Source organism: Pocillopora verrucosa, chromosome 3 (assembly GCF_036669915.1).
Source record: "Pocillopora verrucosa isolate sample1 chromosome 3, ASM3666991v2, whole genome shotgun sequence".
Taxonomy (NCBI): Eukaryota; Metazoa; Cnidaria; class Anthozoa; order Scleractinia; family Pocilloporidae; genus Pocillopora; species Pocillopora verrucosa.
In genome coordinates, this window is record NC_089314.1 from 10,748,959 (window position 1) to 10,768,086 (window position 19,128).

General features: G+C 38.9%; 1 protein-coding gene across 2 annotated transcripts; it reads right to left on the bottom strand.

The window, feature by feature from the left end:
• Window positions 1–640: 640 nt before the first annotated feature.
• LOC131797917 (N-acetyl-beta-glucosaminyl-glycoprotein 4-beta-N-acetylgalactosaminyltransferase 1) lies at window positions 641–8,078 on the bottom strand. 2 transcript variants are annotated; one of them, XM_059115578.2, is made up of 5 exons: window positions 7,612–8,077; window positions 6,582–6,702; window positions 2,912–3,431; window positions 1,673–1,817; window positions 641–1,519 (listed from the first exon to the last, which is right to left on the bottom strand). In XM_059115578.2, exons 1-5 carry the CDS (start codon window positions 7,655–7,657, stop codon window positions 1,341–1,343), a joined length of 1,011 nt encoding a protein of 336 aa, XP_058971561.1. In that variant the 5' UTR covers window positions 7,658–8,077; the 3' UTR covers window positions 641–1,340. The 2 variants fall into 2 exon arrangements, with proteins under 2 accessions (XP_058971561.1, XP_058971560.1); XM_059115577.2 differs by having other exon boundaries at window positions 6,582–8,078.
• Between the last annotated feature and the right edge of the window lie 11,050 nt (window positions 8,079–19,128).

Below are 19,128 nucleotides of genomic sequence, written 5' to 3' on the forward strand. Positions count from 1 at the left end.
ATGAATGTGTGTTAGAGAATCTGGAACAGAAGTCGTGTTAAGAGAATAAACTACGAGAACTTCATTTCAAATGCAATCACAGAATTATCATGATTAAAGAAGAACTTTTTAGATTTAAGTTAATAGGTGACGGAAATTGTACCTACCGGCAGTGAAGCACACTTCGAATTCATGGATATTGTCTATTAATCATAAAAATTACAATTTCCTCGATTGTGATTGGTTTAAAAACTCTTATTTCCTTCTAATTCACTTTCCTAGTTGTTATCAGAGTTTGTTATTGGACAGTTCAATAAGCCAATCACTTTCATAGTATTAATTTAACTCAACCAATCACAACCTTGGATTTAATATGATTACTTGGTAATAAGACTTCGTATCGTCCAATAACCATTACTCCTCAAAAGATGGTACATAGATTCAACACAATCAAGAATTTGGAATATTAACCTCATGCACGATTCTGTAGAAAAATATAAAATTTCTAAATATTTTAAATTCATTTTTAAATTTCAATCAAAATGATTATGCTTCAACTCGTGAGAGTAACTTGCATCTAATCTCTCCTTACAATATTACCCCCAATCACACATAAAGGTAACGAGAGTAAAAAAATATCACAACTTAAAGAGCTCTTGACTGCGTAACAAATTCTCCACGATTCTTTATTGAACTTAATTATCATGCCTAAACGAGCCCTAAGAGTGACTTGCATCTAATTTCTCCTTACAATATCAGCCCCAAATCACACATAATGGTAACGAGAATTTAAAAAATGATCACCGCTTTAAAAAGCTCTTGACTGCATAACAAGTTCTCCTCGTCAGCACCTCAGGAAATATACGGACAGTATGGAGAATATGCATGCTGATATTAGGTGTAAAGGGTCAGCATATTTACTCCAGAAAATTTCTGAATGACTCATAATTGCTTCCAAACTTTGTTGACGTCAGTTAATAAATTGAAAATTGAGAACTATCTCAATGAGAGTACATGTTTTGATTTTAAAATCTCTTTAAATTCAATATGTTTCTAAAAGACGTAATTGTATAATTAAATGTTTATCATCTTTACAAAAATCTCTAAGTAAATAAATAATTTTTAAAATATCTTAGTATCGCACCAAAAAAATAAAGGATACTGTCGAGACTGGAAAAAACATGTAAAAAGCGTGAGCCATACTGAAGGATGGTGACACTATGCGTGTAAGGAAGATTTAAATACCTAGCATCGTTTGATCATTGGAATAATTATGTTCACCCAAAAAGATAAAATGTAAGGTGCCACAAGCGAGTAAGAGAAGTCGGACCAGTGTCCTAAAGAACGCATGCGCCAGTCGGTTAGCCCAGTGGGTTTGATGTTGTTGGTTCCATATCCCACATGCCTCGCTTGTGGTGAAAATGATGATAGAGGCCTGGGTACTTGAAACGTTCTACCTCTAACTTTGCTCTAACAACACGATCCAGAAAATCCCAGTCCTCGCCGCCCCACTTATATTTAAACTTCTCGACGTCCATTCCTGGGGAACAAAGAGAATGGAAGAATGTGGAGCGGTTACATAGGGACAAGCACATGGCATATCGTAAGGGCATTAAAATTGCTTTCGAAAGCTGTATTAGAAACGACCAAACATTACGCTTTCTATTTATTTTGCCGTTGAGATTCGACTTACCACCAACTCGATTCCAGTCAGACTTGTACATAGCGAGCAGGCCGAAGCCGTCTTCTGCCCAGAAACCTTGATGATCCGTTAAACTTTTCCCACAATCTAATCGGCCAACAATGGGATAAAACACAACGCGTCCCTCTATGGTATTCTAAGAGATCAACAAGAAGAGCATGATAAACACGAAGTTAAGGTTCTTTATAAAACAAGGTGCCTGGAGGTGTTAACGTGGAATACGTTAGTCGTTACCTACAGTCCCTCTGGTTTTACGTGGAAATGATACATTTAATGCTGGATCTTAAAAATACAGAAGGAAAATCGAAAAATAAAGACAATAACATAAAACATTCAACTACGCGGGATATTAAGTGTGTTCATCCCTTCAAGAAGTAACCCCAGCCGAGAAGCACAAGCACGTGGCTAACAAGCACGTGGCTAATCACCATATCTGACTACGACGACACTCACGTGTCGAAAGTGTCCAAAGAGAAAGGAAGTGGATGCGTAAAATGGAAGAAAGACCTCAAAAGAATGCTTGACATTGTAGACCTGACTCCGGAGAAAGCGACACATGACATTTAAGAATAGGAACAACGTGAAACGATATAAGAAATTGAGAGATAGTGAAGTGATATAGGAGAAGGGAGATTGTGGAAATTTCTACAAAATCTTGTCATGCATTTCTGATACTGGAGTATTCTGATGCAGGGCTCTGGAACTTTCTAGAATATTCTATTGGGTGATGCAAAAATGATGAGGGTTAGGGTACATCTGAGAAGAACTGTTTTGGGCAGTTGGGACTGACAACCCAACCGGCAGAGTGACTCTAATGATGACATCCGCTAAGGTTGTCAAAACGGCAGTCACCACTGACGACAACAACCTTTCTCAGGACTACACCAACCCGGACGATCAGACAACACGATCAAATGGTACCCCCTAAAACCAAACTAAAACCAATCACGACTTGGTCGCCCGCACTTTAGGCAGTTTGGTTTTCTTTTTTACTTTGAGCTCTCATTGGCCTAGAAAAAATATTTTCCCTCCTTCGGATTGGCCATTGTGATTATTTCGCTTCTGATTTTAACGAAACTTAATCGAAAACCACTCTAAAGTCTTGGTCCCCGGAGGAAATCTGTTGTTTTCTTTTATCAACGCAAAACATGCATAATGAAGAACAGGGTTACATGGAAATCTTCGTGAGGATACTGTTGGTCTTCTATCTTAGAAATTACAGTTATTTACCTTTCTCACGCTGTCGATGATGTCCACAGGCACGTCAATATGGAGATCAAAGAGAAACACTACGTCATGTTCACTTGGTACACGCGCGACGCCCTCGTTCAGCGCAAGTGTCTTATAAAATTTACCCGTCATTTTAACAAGGGTGTGTCTATCACGGAGGAGGGTGGTGTTAAAAGCTTTCTCCATGTCAATATCTCGACTTTCGAAGTCAATAACCATGACGTGAAAGTTCAAATCGTTCGTTAATGAGCTAGCTATTGTTAATTCATTGATAAAATGATAGACCCAGTTGCCTTGATTCTTGACTGGGAGTATAAAGTACACTGTGGCGCTATTTTTCCAAATTATACCTTCTTGGAAACACAACTGGCCGCTTCCTGTTTTAATGAAGACGTGTTCTGACAAACGAAATGACCTCTTGCTGCGTTCCAAACTAACTTCTACATCGAGAGAGAAGCGATCACCATATACTGGATCTGGCTTATGAATAACTCTGTGGATCCTCTCCAGAACATAATTCCTTAAAAGGAAATGAAAACACAGTGTAAATAAATAAATATAAATCAACAAGTCAATCAATTAATCCATCAATGAATTAATCAATCGATTAATAACCAATTAATCAGTTTAGCCCTTCGACTGTGCATTGACCCTTTGACCCCTAGAGTGATTAGTATCTAATTTCTCAATACAATGTCAGCTCTGGATCAAACATTAAGGTTATGAGAATGAAGGAAATGATCACAAACCATAGAAGCTGTTGTTTGCTAAAACAAATTCTCCCTACCAGCATCTTCGAACATGTATGGAGAGAGCAGTATGAAGAATAAACATACCGATGTTGAGGTGTAAAAGATTTGAATAGTGTTCTGCAATGGGCATTTTTCAGTGTTAATAAACTCAAGTAGGACGGACCATTGAAAAGTAAACCCAATAGAGGTTTCAGTGAGGAGAAATATGGTCTTCCAAAATTGTGTTTCTTCATGTTTTTTTTTCCTGTTTTCGCAAATATTTACGCCTGTAAACTGATATTCTTTGTTTCCCTGCTTGGACAAAATGCCTTTCATACATTAAAGAAAATTAATTTTGTTAAACTCTGAACTCAACAATTCCTTCATCCGAATAAAACATAATACCCAGAAGTACTTTTTGACATGTCACTGCGATTTCCTAAGAGAAATTCTTACGAGATGCAACGCACGGGTGAAGATTAAATTGTTTCAAAAGTGTTATATTGGCTTAGCAAAGACCTAACTGCAAACTTGGGAATCCTGGGAGAGATAAGTAATGAAACTTCTTTTAATTGCTTTTCATTTAACGAAGGGCTAACGCTCGAAACGTTAGCTTTAGAAAAATCAATATCGATCGAGTAACTGGTAAAAATCTTTAAAAATAAGAACACAAAGCAAACTATTTGCGCAGCAACTAAATGTCTGCAAGTCTCCGGTATTCATAATATCGGTAAGCACCTCATTAACAATTTTCGCCCTCGGTAAGGATAGTCTTGTGCTCTGCCTTGCAACATAGTTATGAATGTCAGAAAGTCTAACAAAATGCGATAAGAAGTAGGCTGGAGCTATAAGGGAGTTTCGTGCTCGCCTGAGGATTACGAAATCTTCTACATACCAGATACCAGTGTCAATTGTTTTCCGGAAAGCAAAAATTTGTAACTCGTTCCCCGTAGATTTAAGACGGGAAAAACCAAGTAAGCTTTCTGCTAGCCAGTGTCAATTGATTTCCGGAAAGCAAAAATTTGGAACTCGTTCCCCGTAGATTTAAGACGGGAAAAACCAAGTAAGCTTTCTGCTAGCCAGTGTCAATTGATTTCCGGAAAGCAAAAATTTGGAACTCGTTCCCCGTAGATTTAAGACGGAAAAGACTTTCACAAAAACTTTCAATTAACTTTTAGAGATATTGTAATAACTTTCCCTTTTAAAATATCCACCGTGATGTTTGATTAAGTGATATTTAATTAGGGTACTTATATTCTTGAGAACAATTATATTAACACAATAACCCTTTACTGACAAGAAAAGTCGAGTTTATCGACCCTTTTAACACCTAGATCAAATTTGTCTTTCTCCTTACTGTCAACCATACAATTCTTATAGTATTAGGTCAGAGAATTTAGTATTGGATCACCTAATTACCCCCAAATTGATATATTTCTTTATTCTCATCACTTATCTGGTTGATATTGTATTGATATTGTGGGGAGAACTTCTGTCTCGGTCACTTATGAGAGTTAAAGGGTTAACGAAGAAAAGGATCGACAACCCTCGAATAAAAATCGTTAAGTGCGTTGGCACTAAGACTCAAGACGAAAGAAAGGAATGAAAGCCTTATGGTTTGTGCACTTTCTGCGTAAAGTACTTGAAGATCAAATTAAAAAGGCTTAATCAAAGGCAGCCCTAGAATTAATCACACTCTTAAAATCTGTTCACATCCTCAGTTCTATTCAATGACTATCTCGCTAATTAGTGTGTCTCAGTTTGACATTACCGTGACGCTTCACTAATCTGGAATGCTGCATAGTAAGATCGTATCTTTCGACAACCTAAATTTAGTTTTGCAATGACCCATTTACGGTGTTGCCGTCAGTCATACTTCAAACGATACAAAAGAATTAAAATCGCAAAGGACGACGGTAAAAGAACCTGCCATGTTGTTGTAGGCGAAGATTAAATAGGAAAGCCTTTTGCCGTGTCTTCCCGCGTTTTTAAAACATTTCAATTATCCTTATTTATTTTGTTTCTATTTTTTTCCCACCCCTCCCCCGCGGGGCTCAAATTAGAACCATTTTTTTGAGACAATGAGTAGGTTCAAATGGAACGCTTGAGGAGCAATGCACAACTGCGTCTATGTCCATAGTTCCTGCCCAAATACCCGTGATCTATTCTTCAAACAAGTTATCACTTGACTTTTGGATTTCTTCATGTTTTTCATCGCTTATTTCATTCCCCTGAAGAGCATCATCTCAGTAGAAACAATTTCCATTTCCGCTGATAACGACTTCTCTCCTTTGAGAAAGTATATTTTTAAGACGCCGTAATTTTTTTTTCATCAAAAACGTTAATATAAATACAAGCTTTACGCACATACATACCACTATAAGACTTTACTGAGTTATTTCCTAGCGATTTATGACTAATTTTATAAAACTTTGAAACCATTACGCGATGACGATATCACCATAAACCTCACACAAGGAGCCGAGGGGAGTTTATCGGTATAGTAAGTTTGTAACATATTTCGTGGTTATTCAAACAAAACTTCTCCCTTCCCCCGTATCAACATCATCTTTATCCATTTACGATAAAACAGTGGCTAAAGAGCGTTGATTTATCTTAAAAATTGTTTTTTTTTTGGACGTCGGAGTCGATGTACTTTGGACTCGACCTGCAGGCAGATTTGACACATTTCCGACAATTTGCTGGCACAGAGCGTTCCAACTCACAAACAGCAAATGGACGAGTGTTACTGTGTATTTCATGGTTCAGCAGTACGTGTAACGATCTTCGGGAGCCAAACAGATAATTCTCTGGTCGACCGTCCTCCGTCCATGTTTCTCAAAATTTACGTTATCCGTTCCACGCGCTACTTAGCGCCTTGAAGGAAAATAAAATCCCTATACTTCACTACACAGCGTCTTAATGTAAACGATACATACCTGGATGTGTAACGGCGAAGAGAACCAATCGTTTTGTTTACAACTGACTCTACAATCTCTTTGTCAGCAACACGGTTAGGCCATCCCATTACGATTCCGCTGTCCCCCATACTAGTATCATCTGGCGGGTAAACATTGGATAAATAAAGCAGTTTTAAACTTTCATACTGACTGATCACGCTCGCATTCCACACCAAGTTCCAAACAGCACTAGATTTGTACTCACAAAGAGGTAAATAGTTGGCCTTTGGAACTAACGATAATGAATAAAACTTGAGCGTCCTACGGCTTGCCATGTTTACTTTCATTTCGAATTGACTTTGGTATTTGTTTGAAAACGCCATGTGATAGGCATCCTTTTTCGCCAAAACTACTGAATTGTTTGAGTACTGACGAAAATGCTCAAAAGAGATAAGTCGAAATTCTGCTTCTGAAGGCGTGCTCCAAAAAACTTGTGCAAATCCGTCACCAACACCTTGTTTATGGATGACTTCAATGTAGTATCGATTCCCTCGTTGAAGGCTCACGAATCGAGACATTTGCGTGGGGTATTTATTCAGTTCATCCTTCTTTGTCCAGCCACAACACGCTTTCTCGTCAAATACCCGAGAAATTAAGCGTTTCCCTTTAGGATCTTCGCTTTCACTAAGCCACAATTCCGACGAATCGTCGGAGGCAATCGCAAAACGATAAGGTCCACTCGTTGGTGGTTGTAGAAAGCCGAATATACGCTGTCCGTAGTATTCTGTGTTATCGGAAACTTCAAATACATCGTTTAAAAACTCCTTTTGATCGGGGTAATATGGAAATGTCGGTGTTTGTTTCATGTCTTGAACGTTCATACCGCACAATTCACGCCAAACGTACACATTCAGCGAAAGGTTCGCGGTAGATTTCTCATCAGCGAGGGGTTGAACAAGGTTTGTCACGACATTCTCGATGACAACGCTCGCGTTTCTATTACGTTCAGAATACTTGATGAAGAGAAATGAGATTGAACAAGCTGCTACCACAAAAATTAAAAGCTTACCAGCTCGCTGAGGTCTCCGTAATCGAAGTAAACTTCGAAAACCCATTCCAATCAGCACGTTTCCCTGGCACACATAAAACGTTTCGTAATTTGAACTGACATGCACTCTCACATCGTCATAACATTCAAGACAGACAATGCACAGCGTGTCTTCACGAAGAAATCTGTCGCAAACCTCCACCAATCAACATTACTCGAAACGATGACTCGATTCAATGACGTGACAAAACCGAGTCGATGGTACGCTGCAATTTTGGAAACCGCCGGTTGTTACGTTTGCAAGAGGAATGTTGGAATACCCACAGTCGCTTGAAGTACTGGAGAAATATTGTCGCAACAGCTAGATTTGGATGATTGACTTGCTTTTTTTTTTTGTAATTTTTTTTTTTGATTTATCGCTCAGGGAATGGCCTCCGGAAATTTAGAGCAGACATTCGCTGTTCCTGCTAACCTTGTGGCGCGTTGAACGTTTCCAATCGAATTACGGTAGGCTCAATTTATTAAAGCGAGTTAGCAATTACTTTCCACCAATCAGGTGGAATCTTGTTAATTATCTAACAAATGACTGTTGTAGCGGAAAAGTAACTCACGTGCTGTTTTTGGATCCACAAAAATAATCCCTTTCATCAAGATCACAGAAATTTTCCTTAGAAGGCAATAATTAGGTTTACTTTCCTTTAAAATTTGGATTTTCAAAACATTTAGCAACACAAGAATAGCAATAGCTGCTCCTGTGATATGTAAAACCATATTGACTTTTTCGCCCGTGAAAACCCCTCTATAGGTCTCAATTACCATAACTAGAGTTGTGGTCACGAAAACATGCATCGATTTGTTTGTAAAATGTCACACAGCTGTGACGGTTTATGTCCACGTTTTTACGGCTTACCTAAAATTCATAAACCGGGGATTCCACTGAGACCTATCGTCTCTTTCGTTAATTCCCCGACTTATGCATCGCCTGTCGTAAAGTTTCCGCACAGCCCTATACTATTGTAAAACAAATCTGTTTTCCCAATGACAATGCATTGCTTTTGTCATTGTTTTCTCTGTTCAAGAACTGAATGTATAATGTAGGATAGGGCTGTGCGGAAATTTTACCGAAATCCCAGTTGATATTGCCGTTAAAGTTGCGGAGGAGAGACTCAAAAGAGACACTTCTCTCTGCGGACAAAGAACTTCTTTTCCTGCTGTCTTTTTCCTCTAGACCACGTAATTTGCATACAACGGCACCAACCATCGAAAGTTTTTTGGTGCAGCTATGGGTCCGCCTGTCTGCTGTCATTGTCAAGATGGTAATGAAGACGAGGAACAAAGTGCTTTAACCACTTCGCCGGTTTACCCTTTGTTCTGGAAAGAATAGGTCGATGATGTCATTGCAGCGGTATCCGGAAATGAAGCGGAACGCCTCCTATCGCATTTGAGAAGCCAGTAATCGGATCCTTTTTTTAAACTTAGAAAGAAATATTTGGCGAAAGGTTGTTTCGACGTCCAAAATAACGATTTTGGAGAGAGATCAACGATTTTTCGTCGCTTTTTTATCACAAATAAATTTAGATACTGTTGATACAAAGGCAGAGTAAGTTTTTGTTTAAACAACCATGAAATAAGTAATAAAATCTACCGAATAACCTTTCTCCATGCGCAAGGTTTTTTGTGAAATTGACATCGTGTGGTCTCGAAATTTAAAAACATGAGCCATAAAGCGCCAACAAATAACTCAATAAAGCCTTTTAAGTTTTTTTTTACGTGTGTTTTGTCTACTTCTAGCTTTTTTCTTGGCTTGGTAATACAGAAAGAGTGTAACAACAGCTACCTCGAGGCAGCAGGTGATCGAAATGGTGTGCTTGAACATTAAATATTAATGAATTAAACCAGAGTAGCATGAAACCATGTCTGAAAGCTGTTCTATTAACACTGTATGTTTAATATTCCAATTATTATTTATTTCTTAACCCATAATTGCAATTTCAGTAAAAGGAAAACAGCTAGGAGCTGTCGAAACTCTGGCTTTAATCAGGTAATTGCTATGGGGAAATATTTTTAGGATCTCGAGAAATGAATATGTAGAACTGTATGGCGATTACAGATAGAGCATCGAACGATAAATATTTTCATCATATTGCGTTGTTAAAATCGCAGGAGAATCAAATAAAATGTTATTTCGTCGAAGTGTGACAGGTTTTTGCCTTTCTGAGTCGTTCAAAAACGTCCTCTTCTTGAATCACTCTCGACCGTTGGAGTCATGCGATCTTGTTCGACGCTTGTGTGACAATTTTCTAAAGAAAAGCGGCTGCCAAGGCGCTAATAAAGACACGATGGGGCTTGATCAAGTAGCAGGAACAACAATACGGACGCCATGTTGCTGGTTGCATATGTGGCTCTCATCTATTTTTCTTGTTCTTTTATTTGTATTAGTTATTAAATCACTTTTGTTTAATAATTATGTTCGCATTTTGTGCTATAATGTTTGTACCGTGTCAAATAGCATGGGATAAGAGGAAGCAGCAGATGTCTTACTCAAATTATGTATGCGGCGCCACGTGTACAAGAAAACAACTGATCACAGCCGAACATCATGCTTTATAGGATCACGCATAACCAGTCGACCTCATCGCCTGAAGAAGACTTGCAGTATGCAGTCGAAACGTCGCGATCTACATCAAACGTGACTACATCGTGAGACAAACGAAAAAAACTTAGCTTTTAAAGAAAATGATGTTTCAAAGGAAATAGGATATTAGGCGTGCAAATTCTTTAAATTTAATGCAAATTTGTGGGTGTGAGATAAGGATCTAATTAAAAACCTCCAAACAATATCCTCAGGTGTTTGCCTTTCTTATTCCGCTCGGTGTTTCACTTCAGTATTAACCCGAGGTAAATTTGTGGCTATCATGTTCAACTTAACCTATGTTGGGCTTCTTGTTAGCTGACAAGGGATGCTTAAAAAAATTTAGTTTTGCTGTGACCTCTTTTTATTCTCTGTCTGGTTCATCCAAAATTTCCAATTGCGATCGAAGCAATGATTGCTGTGTGTTTTTTGAGGTTAAACTGCACAATACCCTGCCACTTATTTACATGTCATTGAATAGGAAGAGCGTCTATTGTGTCATGCCTCGTTCTTGAAAGCCTTACGACACGTGTAAATGAGGTGGACCAAAGTGGTAGGGTATTCCACAGTTACTCCCTCTTTGAGGCTATCATTCGAACAAACGTTCGAGGGCGGCTTTTATCAATACATCTGGTCTAAAATGTGGCGTTTATTCGAGGGCGGCATTTAATCGAATTAATACGGTAGTTCTTTTAGGGGCGGTACTTTGGGTAGCCCTTTCTTCTCCAAATTCTCTGATTTTTCTGTTGTTATGTAACAGTTTTTAAAGGCTATTTTCTGTAGATCTCTTTTTAGATTCTAATTTCGTCAGTTTGTTCCCTATAAAAATCACATTATCAATCTTGCTTTTTTTTGCCCGATCTTATCGCAAGAGTATAAAATTTTCTTGGTAGAAAGTCGTTTTGAAAAGAGTCATCATCTCAAAGGTACATACCAGTGGCGGATCCAGACCTTAAGCTAAAGGAGGGGGGGGGGGGGCGGCGGTTTTTTGTCGCTTGCCCTTCTGGCTTTTCTTCCCTCCGCGATTCTTTTTTTTAACCCAGAATAAGGGGGGACCCGGGCCACTGCATACTTAGTGTGCAAGATTTTTTTTTATATGTATCTATACCAAGAGAATATCAACTGGCTAAACACGATTCGTTTGCCGGTAAGGTGTGAGATGGTGACGATGGTGAAGGACTGACAGCTCAGTGAGCGTCACCTATATAGGCCAGAGACTAACAATTTCCTTTCGAGTAGAGCTAGACTTCGAGGAGTAAGTTGTGTTAAGTTATCAGAAAAAGAAGTAAAGAAAGCATCCACGACACAAGAGTGTTAGACATTGATCTAACAACACTGTATCGGAAGAAAGTTACCAGCTGGAATACGGTGCAAAGTATATTGGTAATAGGAAGTTCAAAAAACCACGACGGCGACGCCGTGGCCGACGTCGGTTAAAAAATGAACTTACATTTTACCAACGAATCTTGCGATACTCTAAAGTAATTTAGTTTGTTTCTCGCTGTCAAAAATATCCCAGAACTGAATATGGAACACAGCGTTAAATTAGAAAAAGAATTCCGAAAAATTAGCCGTCGTCATTCACGTTCTCCAGACAACGCAAAGTCATTTCATGTTGTTGTTTTGCAGAGGACGCAAAGAAATTTACTAAAGAAATAAAAAACGCTCTGAGTGCATTGCTGAGTTCTATAGGCACTTGAGAATTTTTAAGAACACGGGAGAAGTGCGGAAAAGCACTCGCCTTCGGCTCGTGCTTCTGGCTCTTCTCTAGTGTTCTTAAAAATTCCCGCGTACTTTTATAAAATAATTCAAATAGTGCACGCGCTCTGATTGGCCATAAAACCATTTTACATGAGCATATGTAAACACGGTTCGTTCCTCTTTCATTAGTTATTTTATAAAAGAAATGTAAAATGCTTTCCGTGTTTACATAGCCTGATGTAAACACGCGGAAGGTTGGGAGAACACGAGATAAGCGTAGGAAACCACGACGCGAAGCGGAGTGGTTTCCAGTTTATCGATACGGAAACCATTTTACACTTCTTTAATATTTAATGCTCAAGCACACCATTTCGATCACCTGCTGCCTCGAGGTAGCTGTTGTTGCACTCTTTCTGTATTACCAAGCCAAGAAAAAAGCTAGAAGTAGACTAAACACACGTCAAAAAAACTTAAAAGGCTTTATTGAGTTATTTGTTGGCGATTTATGGCTCATGTTTCTAAATTTCGAGACCACACGATGTCAATTTCACAAAAAACCTTGCGCATGGAGAAAGGTTATTCAGTAGATTTTATTAATTATTTCATGGTTGTTCAAACAAAAACTTACACTGCCTTTGTATCAACAACATCTAAATCTATTTGTGATTGATCTCTCTCCAAAATCGTTATTTTGGACGTCGAAACAACCTTTCGCCAAATCGAGCTGGAAACCACTCCGCTTCGCGTCGTGGTTTCCTACGCTTATCTCGTGTTCTCCCAACCTCCCGCGTGTTTACATCAGGCTATGTGAACACACAAACCATTTTACATTTCTTCAATATAACTCAGCAATGCTCAAGGAGCAAGTCTTTTTATTTCTTTTGTAAAATGTATCGTGAATTGCGCGCGCTCCTACCAATGACGTAGGCTGCGTGCATTATATCTCAACAGTACACTCGAGAGACGCAAGGCGCGTGCTTTATGGAAATATAATGAATTCGTTCTGATCAATCACGACGCGCGCATTTCTCTGAACATTTTTATAAAAAGATTTATAACGCACGTGCACAACCATTGTTTTGCTCATTAAACCTTTTGTTTGGTGACGTTCCCGTTGCCGTCGTGGTTTTCTTAAACTTTCGAATGTCTATAGTGAGGCTACCATAGAGGGATAAAAATACTATGTAGACTTAAAAAAAGCTTTGAGTCATTGATATCAGAGGAATACATATAATTTATTTTGACAATTGGTTGTATTGCAGTTGCTAGTTTTTACTCTCCTGATGACGGCCGTTTTAGAGTTTTTGCCTCTCATGCTACAGATATTTATGGCAAGAGTCATCCTCAAAGAACTTGTGTACTGTAAGATATCATCTAAAGACAACTTAGTGCAATACTTTCAAATATTATATGAAATAACTGAAATGTATGAACTTAAAGGTTTATATAAAGACATTTTCGCGGAATATTTGTGACTTTTTATTACTAATAACCAATCGGAGCATAGCCTGAGACAATGCTCATTTACATGTATGATTTCGTGTTTTGAAAATTGAAATCATTGACAACAATGATGAAAAGCATGGAAGGATGATCGGATCTAATAGATGAAACTTGTGCAAATTATGATGCACCTTCAGTTTCGCGGGAAACCTAGTTCTGAAAATAAGAGTTGACTCAAGCGCACAGCACATATGGGGGGTTCCGAGTAATGAGCTTCTGACGAGAGGCTCTCATCGAAATGACGATAATTATAATTTTTGCATTTGTGTGACATTTCTTTTGATTATTAGATTTATTCTCATATTTATTCCTGCTATTAGGTCGCATTTGTCATTTCATCCACCAGTGCAAAGAAATTCAGTAACTGACACTCTTTTACCCTTCACCACATGGCTCCAATGGTTCCAGTACCCAAACGCACCCTCTCAACAAAAAACTCGCCTCCTTATTCCTTATATACTCCTCAAATAGGCTCTGGTTAACGCTTTTAACAGCGTCTTGTTTATTTTGATTTCACTCTTAGTTACGTCCCATGTGGATAGGTTTTTGAAAATACTCCGTGTTCGGCAGTCGGAAATTTTTAATCAAAGAGTAAAATTTCGGAAATTTTTCAACCAAAAAGTATTAGAAATATCATTGTTTAGAAATGCCAAGCGATTTCAAAACCTACTTTGATTTTCAGTTGACGAATTTTCTAAGCTTTGACATACATCAACCGTAAAATCGCTTGCCTTTCCGGCTTTAATTTGGAAAATATTTCTGACTCAGTACGATGGCGATGGGAGCTTGCAGTTTGAATTACTCGCCGAATTCCCAGAGAATACCTAATGAAAGTGTTCGATGTTCGTTGAAGATGCTAAGAGATTCCAAAAATTAAGGTGCCTTTTTAGCGGACGAATTTTTTCTTAGCTCGTGCAAACCAAGTGTACAATTGCCGCAAACCTAGAAACTTTACGGAGTTTTTGAAATCCCTTGACTATTCTAAACAAACATTTCAAGAGCAATTCTGCTAAGAATTTCTGAATGGCTGACACAGAGTGTTCTAAAAAACCTGTCCGGCTGCCGGACGAATGAACGAATTACTGATGTGACAACAATTTGTGTTGCATTTGACTGAACAAACGTTTATGAACAACAGAAGCCTCACACAATACTTGGCTTGTTTTAATCATAGGGGTTGATGTATATTTAACATCTCAGTAAATTGAACCTCGTGACTCTTAACTTGTGCCAATTTTTTCTTTTATATATAGTTTTTTTCTTTCCTGTAAGCAATAGTTATTTGATGAATGCCTCAGGGGATTATTCCATCTGCGGTCCACAGGTACCTGTCAGACCACTCACCGCCGTCTGTTTAGACAGGCTCTTGTGTTTGGCTTTCGCCTTGCAGCACAGCCACCAATTACAGCATCAAAAGCCGCTTATGGAAACGCTTTTTGAAACCCCGGAGTCCCTATTATTAGTTATGCTGGTGATGGCAGGTGACCCACACCAAAACAATTCAGTTATCTCTGAAAGAAAGTAACATAATTTTTAATTTCGGTTTGTGACTATCTATTTTAGTTGACTGCCTCTTGTGTAATGGTTGCAATTGGCCGTTTTACAATTGTGTACTTAGTTGCCAAGCCTTTGGTTTGGATTAAGGCTGAAGGTGACCTTGTTGTGATAGAGACCAGTATCTAGTTAGCATGATAACAAAGTAATTTGCATTTGAAAATCGAGCGAGGTTTGTATCATAACGAGGTTAACCTTAGCCTCACTCCTGTTCAAAGGCTTGGTAACCAAGCACGTAACTGCAAAATTGACTATTTGAGTTTTGACAGTAATTCAGTTCGCCCCGATTCGCTGTTTCCCTGTTTACCCATCAACAATTTTAATATTTTCCTTTCATCATCATCGCGCAGAGGCATTACAGATTGGCATTCCTATCCTCGCAGTATACAGGAAGGTTGCCACTGTGGACCTGGTTAAATGGCCTAGCCTACTACGAGTCTACAGTTCCTCAGTGGTAGAGCGTCCAAAGTACCAATCAGAAGGTCGTACGTTCGAATCCTTTTGAGAAAACTTAGAGTTCTTTTTCTTTGGAGTGTGCTGGCGCCATTCACTGACTAACGTCATTTCGGACTTATATTACAGTTAGTCGTTGTACTGGTACTTAATGAACTGCTCACAATGCAAGGAAACGTTGATGAAACTCACCAGCTGAGAGATGTTCACTTGAGTACGATTCCCGGTCTCGCTGTCGTGACTTATGGCCGTCACACCAACACCTTCTTTGTCACTCATGTCACGGGTGACCTTAAATTTCGCTGTCAGGATCAATCAGGTATGAGCAAGCCCCAATCACTCTGACGAAGGGTTACGCTCGAAATATCAGCCTTTAAACTCGTCACGGGGGCCAATTTACGTTATGAACTCAGTTGCTAATATCTAATTACCCTGTTGTACTATCCAACCGACGCAGCACCACAGTTTCTTAAGAAACTTACCCACTTTATTCGATCAGGTATGTTCCAAGTTTTTGCATAAGGATCGAGCTTCTTCTAGTTGCTGCAAGATTTCGCTAGCGCTGTAGAGACTGAGAAAAGGAAATTTTAAATGAAGGGTCTGTTGACTCTCGACGGAAATTGAGGACATTTATCGACTGACTGGATTCTGTTTAAAGGCTTATAACAGTCGACTTACATTCCTCAACGTTGTTCTTATCATCTCATTTGTGTCCCCTAGGATAATAAACGTTAGTCTGAACATCACACAAAAGATATTTATTGTTAGCTTTTTTGGCAATTTTCTCCCGTGTAACCAATTTGACAGAGGTAAACGTATCTCTTGCCTGTAAATCCATGAAGGCAATTTGCACAATGGAGACAGGGGTTACTATCACATGGATTCTAAAGAGATAGAAAAAAAGGTTTTCAGAAATACATAGTCCAGTAAAATGTAAGCGGGTAGAAGAGTATTTTGATATATAAACTGCGATGTTTTACAACGATTTCCAGCTGTAACTGCACAAATGTGAAATTACGATATGTTTTATACGTGTTTGATATCGCCAATCAGCTGCTGACAAGTCACTCACCTTTCGCGCCACTCTGTCACGTTGATGAATGAAGGGCAATTCCTTCAACATTCTCAATGCAGGGTTGTTTGGGGAATTTTCTTGGCACTAAACACCTACTGTGCTTATGTATTAAATAAGATAATGCATGAGCGCGTGTAGATATTGAATTTCTCTTCTCGTGTTTAACTCAATGTCTCTTTATTCAACCCGTTCGCTACGCTCGGTAGTGAGATATCGAGTTGAATACGAGAGGAGAAATTCTATATTTACACACGCCCATGTATTATTCCCTACGTATTGGAGCTGTAATTTTATACCGAAGCAGCCCAGCAAATAAAGCCCTTTTTCGGTTTGAGATCATCAGGATGTTGGGTATGGTGAGAGTCACTCAGCTAGCAGAGCCTGATGCTGTCTTCGTCTGGTAGACCGATGTTCTCCGAAACACAAGAACTTTCCAGAAGGTACCGGTGTCTACGCTCACCGTTGAGCTCAATTTCTGCGGTTGAATTAATTTCTTTGATGACGGGATCCTAAAGAGAAAGACTTCCAACCACACATAAATTGATTTTAAATGAACTGCATCATTAAAATTACAGATAAACAAATAATTGTATGGAGGGGAAAATATGCACGGATATTTGTCTGCGGAAATTTACCTTTCCGAGATGCGAACAGTTTTTGGAGGGCAAAGGTCAAGGAAAACTTTTAGCTTCGAGGAACAGATAATGTCCAGGGACAAATAAACGAGCATATTTTCGCGGCAAACGGGGGCTATTGTGTTTATTATCCTTCTAATTTTATAGTTACGTGTGGGAAAAAATGTTTTCGATCAGCTGACCATTTATTGCATGTAATACAATTCATATTTTTCTCTGCTCTGATGAGAATTTTGAGCTGGTAAGCAGCTTTCTAGCTGCTCCTTCTCCTGCAACAACCACAAAATGCTCTCTCATCTTAAATTGACTGACGGGCATTTAGTCTATTTGAGACCGCGCCCGGCTGTTGAGCATTTTGCCACAGCGTTACTGAAAAAGTAAATTTTCCTTAGAATTAAAATAATTTTCATCTTGTATTTTCAATGTGTAATTTTGTCATTGTCGTTTTTGTATCAATTTTTTGTAATATGTCAAGTTGTCGGTTCTAAATATGCAGACTGGGTTTTTGAACACAGATGACATTGATCGCGTAGTCTGAGGAGTAGTCCTGAGAAGGACTGTTGTCGGTTGTGATGACGGACGTTTCGACAACATGTGCAAACGTCATCGCTAAAGTCGAGTGAAGAGTTGTTGTCGGTCGAGCGTTCTTAGGTCCGGCTCGAGTGACCAACAGATTCTAAACAGGTAATACTTTCTTGAGCAAATGCTGTATTGGCCGTGAGTAGTTCGTAATTTGCTCGATGCTATCCGTCGCTAATTTTAGGCAAGAGATTAGAAACAATTTATAATCTCTTGTTTTAGGTCATTCTGATTGGTTCGTTCGTTTGTGGTGTGAATGTCCTTTGTAGGGGACCACTCATTATTTATTGCCGTGGGGGGGGGGGAGGGGGAGAATTAAAGAATATTAAAGGGCTTCAGGAGGGATAAGGCACATTTGATTATGACAAAACCAAAAGCCCCTCCTTCCTCCTCAGGCGATAAATAATGTCCGGTTCCCGAATTGCTTTATTGAAATGATCCTCGCCGGCGAGCTGCAATTAATGAAATTGCAGAGGAGAGGTCTAGGATTGGCTATGAGCAGTCCCTGCTGTTTGGTGAAGTCCGTCGCGCAAAAGAAAAAAAAAACCAGTGAAAAAAGAGGTGTTAGCGCTGCGTGGAACTCTGAGGATAAGGCAAACGAAAAGTATACAAACCCTTAGGCTTAAACTCAGGTCCCTAGTTTTCAAGCGCCCCCATTCCTAGGATTCTGCGCTGCGCGATTCAATTTTTTTTTCATAATTTTTTTTTCCATTTCTACTCGCTCGATGGACGATGTAGTCTAGTTCCAGGAACGACTTATTAACGTCCAATGCGTTTGAGCTTACCAGCAACTTGGCTTAAAAGTGAGACGAAACTTTAAACGTTAGGTGACGAAACAAGTAGCAAGAGTCACCGGGTCACAGGTATTCAACATGTGTCCAAGGATCTGTGATGCGACAAATATTCCGAACACTTAATTGGGTCAAGCTTAATGGACACAGTGAACTGACGAAAAATGAATAGTTACTTATTAACCACCGTGATATTTGTTGAACAGAAAAAAAGGAAATTTCATAACCGTATGCGGTTTAGGATTTTATCTAAATGATAAGAATGACTTCGTATCAACAGGCGGACTTGGAACGTTCTGATTATTCTGAGACATATTTCCAATGCACCGAATTCTAAGATCATCTTCTCATAGACTCAGCTCACGAAATTCTGCTTTCACCTTTAGAAATGAAGATAAAAAAATCCCTCTTTATAAATAATTTTTACACTCAAGAAAAACAATTATTTCAACTATTCTAATGTTGGTGAAGTAAATAAGCCGCTAATGGACTTTAATGAAGGCAAAACACCATGTTGATAGATCTGTTTGCCATGGCGACATTTACATCTTCACCTGTGAAGATACATAATTGGCATGTGCGCTGGAGATATCACGTGATTGAAACAAGAGAAAC

Bases quoted from the DNA above. Each gene is read 5' to 3' on its own strand.
- LOC131797917 (XM_059115577.2), bottom strand. From the start codon at position 7,657: ATGGGTTTTCGAAGTTTACTTCGATTACGGAGACCTCAGCGAGCTGGT. The intron at 3,432-6,581 runs GTATGTATCGTT...TTTCCTTTTAAG, and splicing joins CTTCGCCGTTACACATCCAG to GAATTATGTTCTGGAGAGGA. The intron at 1,520-1,672 runs GTAAGTCGAATC...TTTGTTCCCCAG, and splicing joins TGACTGGAATCGAGTTGGTG to GAATGGACGTCGAGAAGTTT.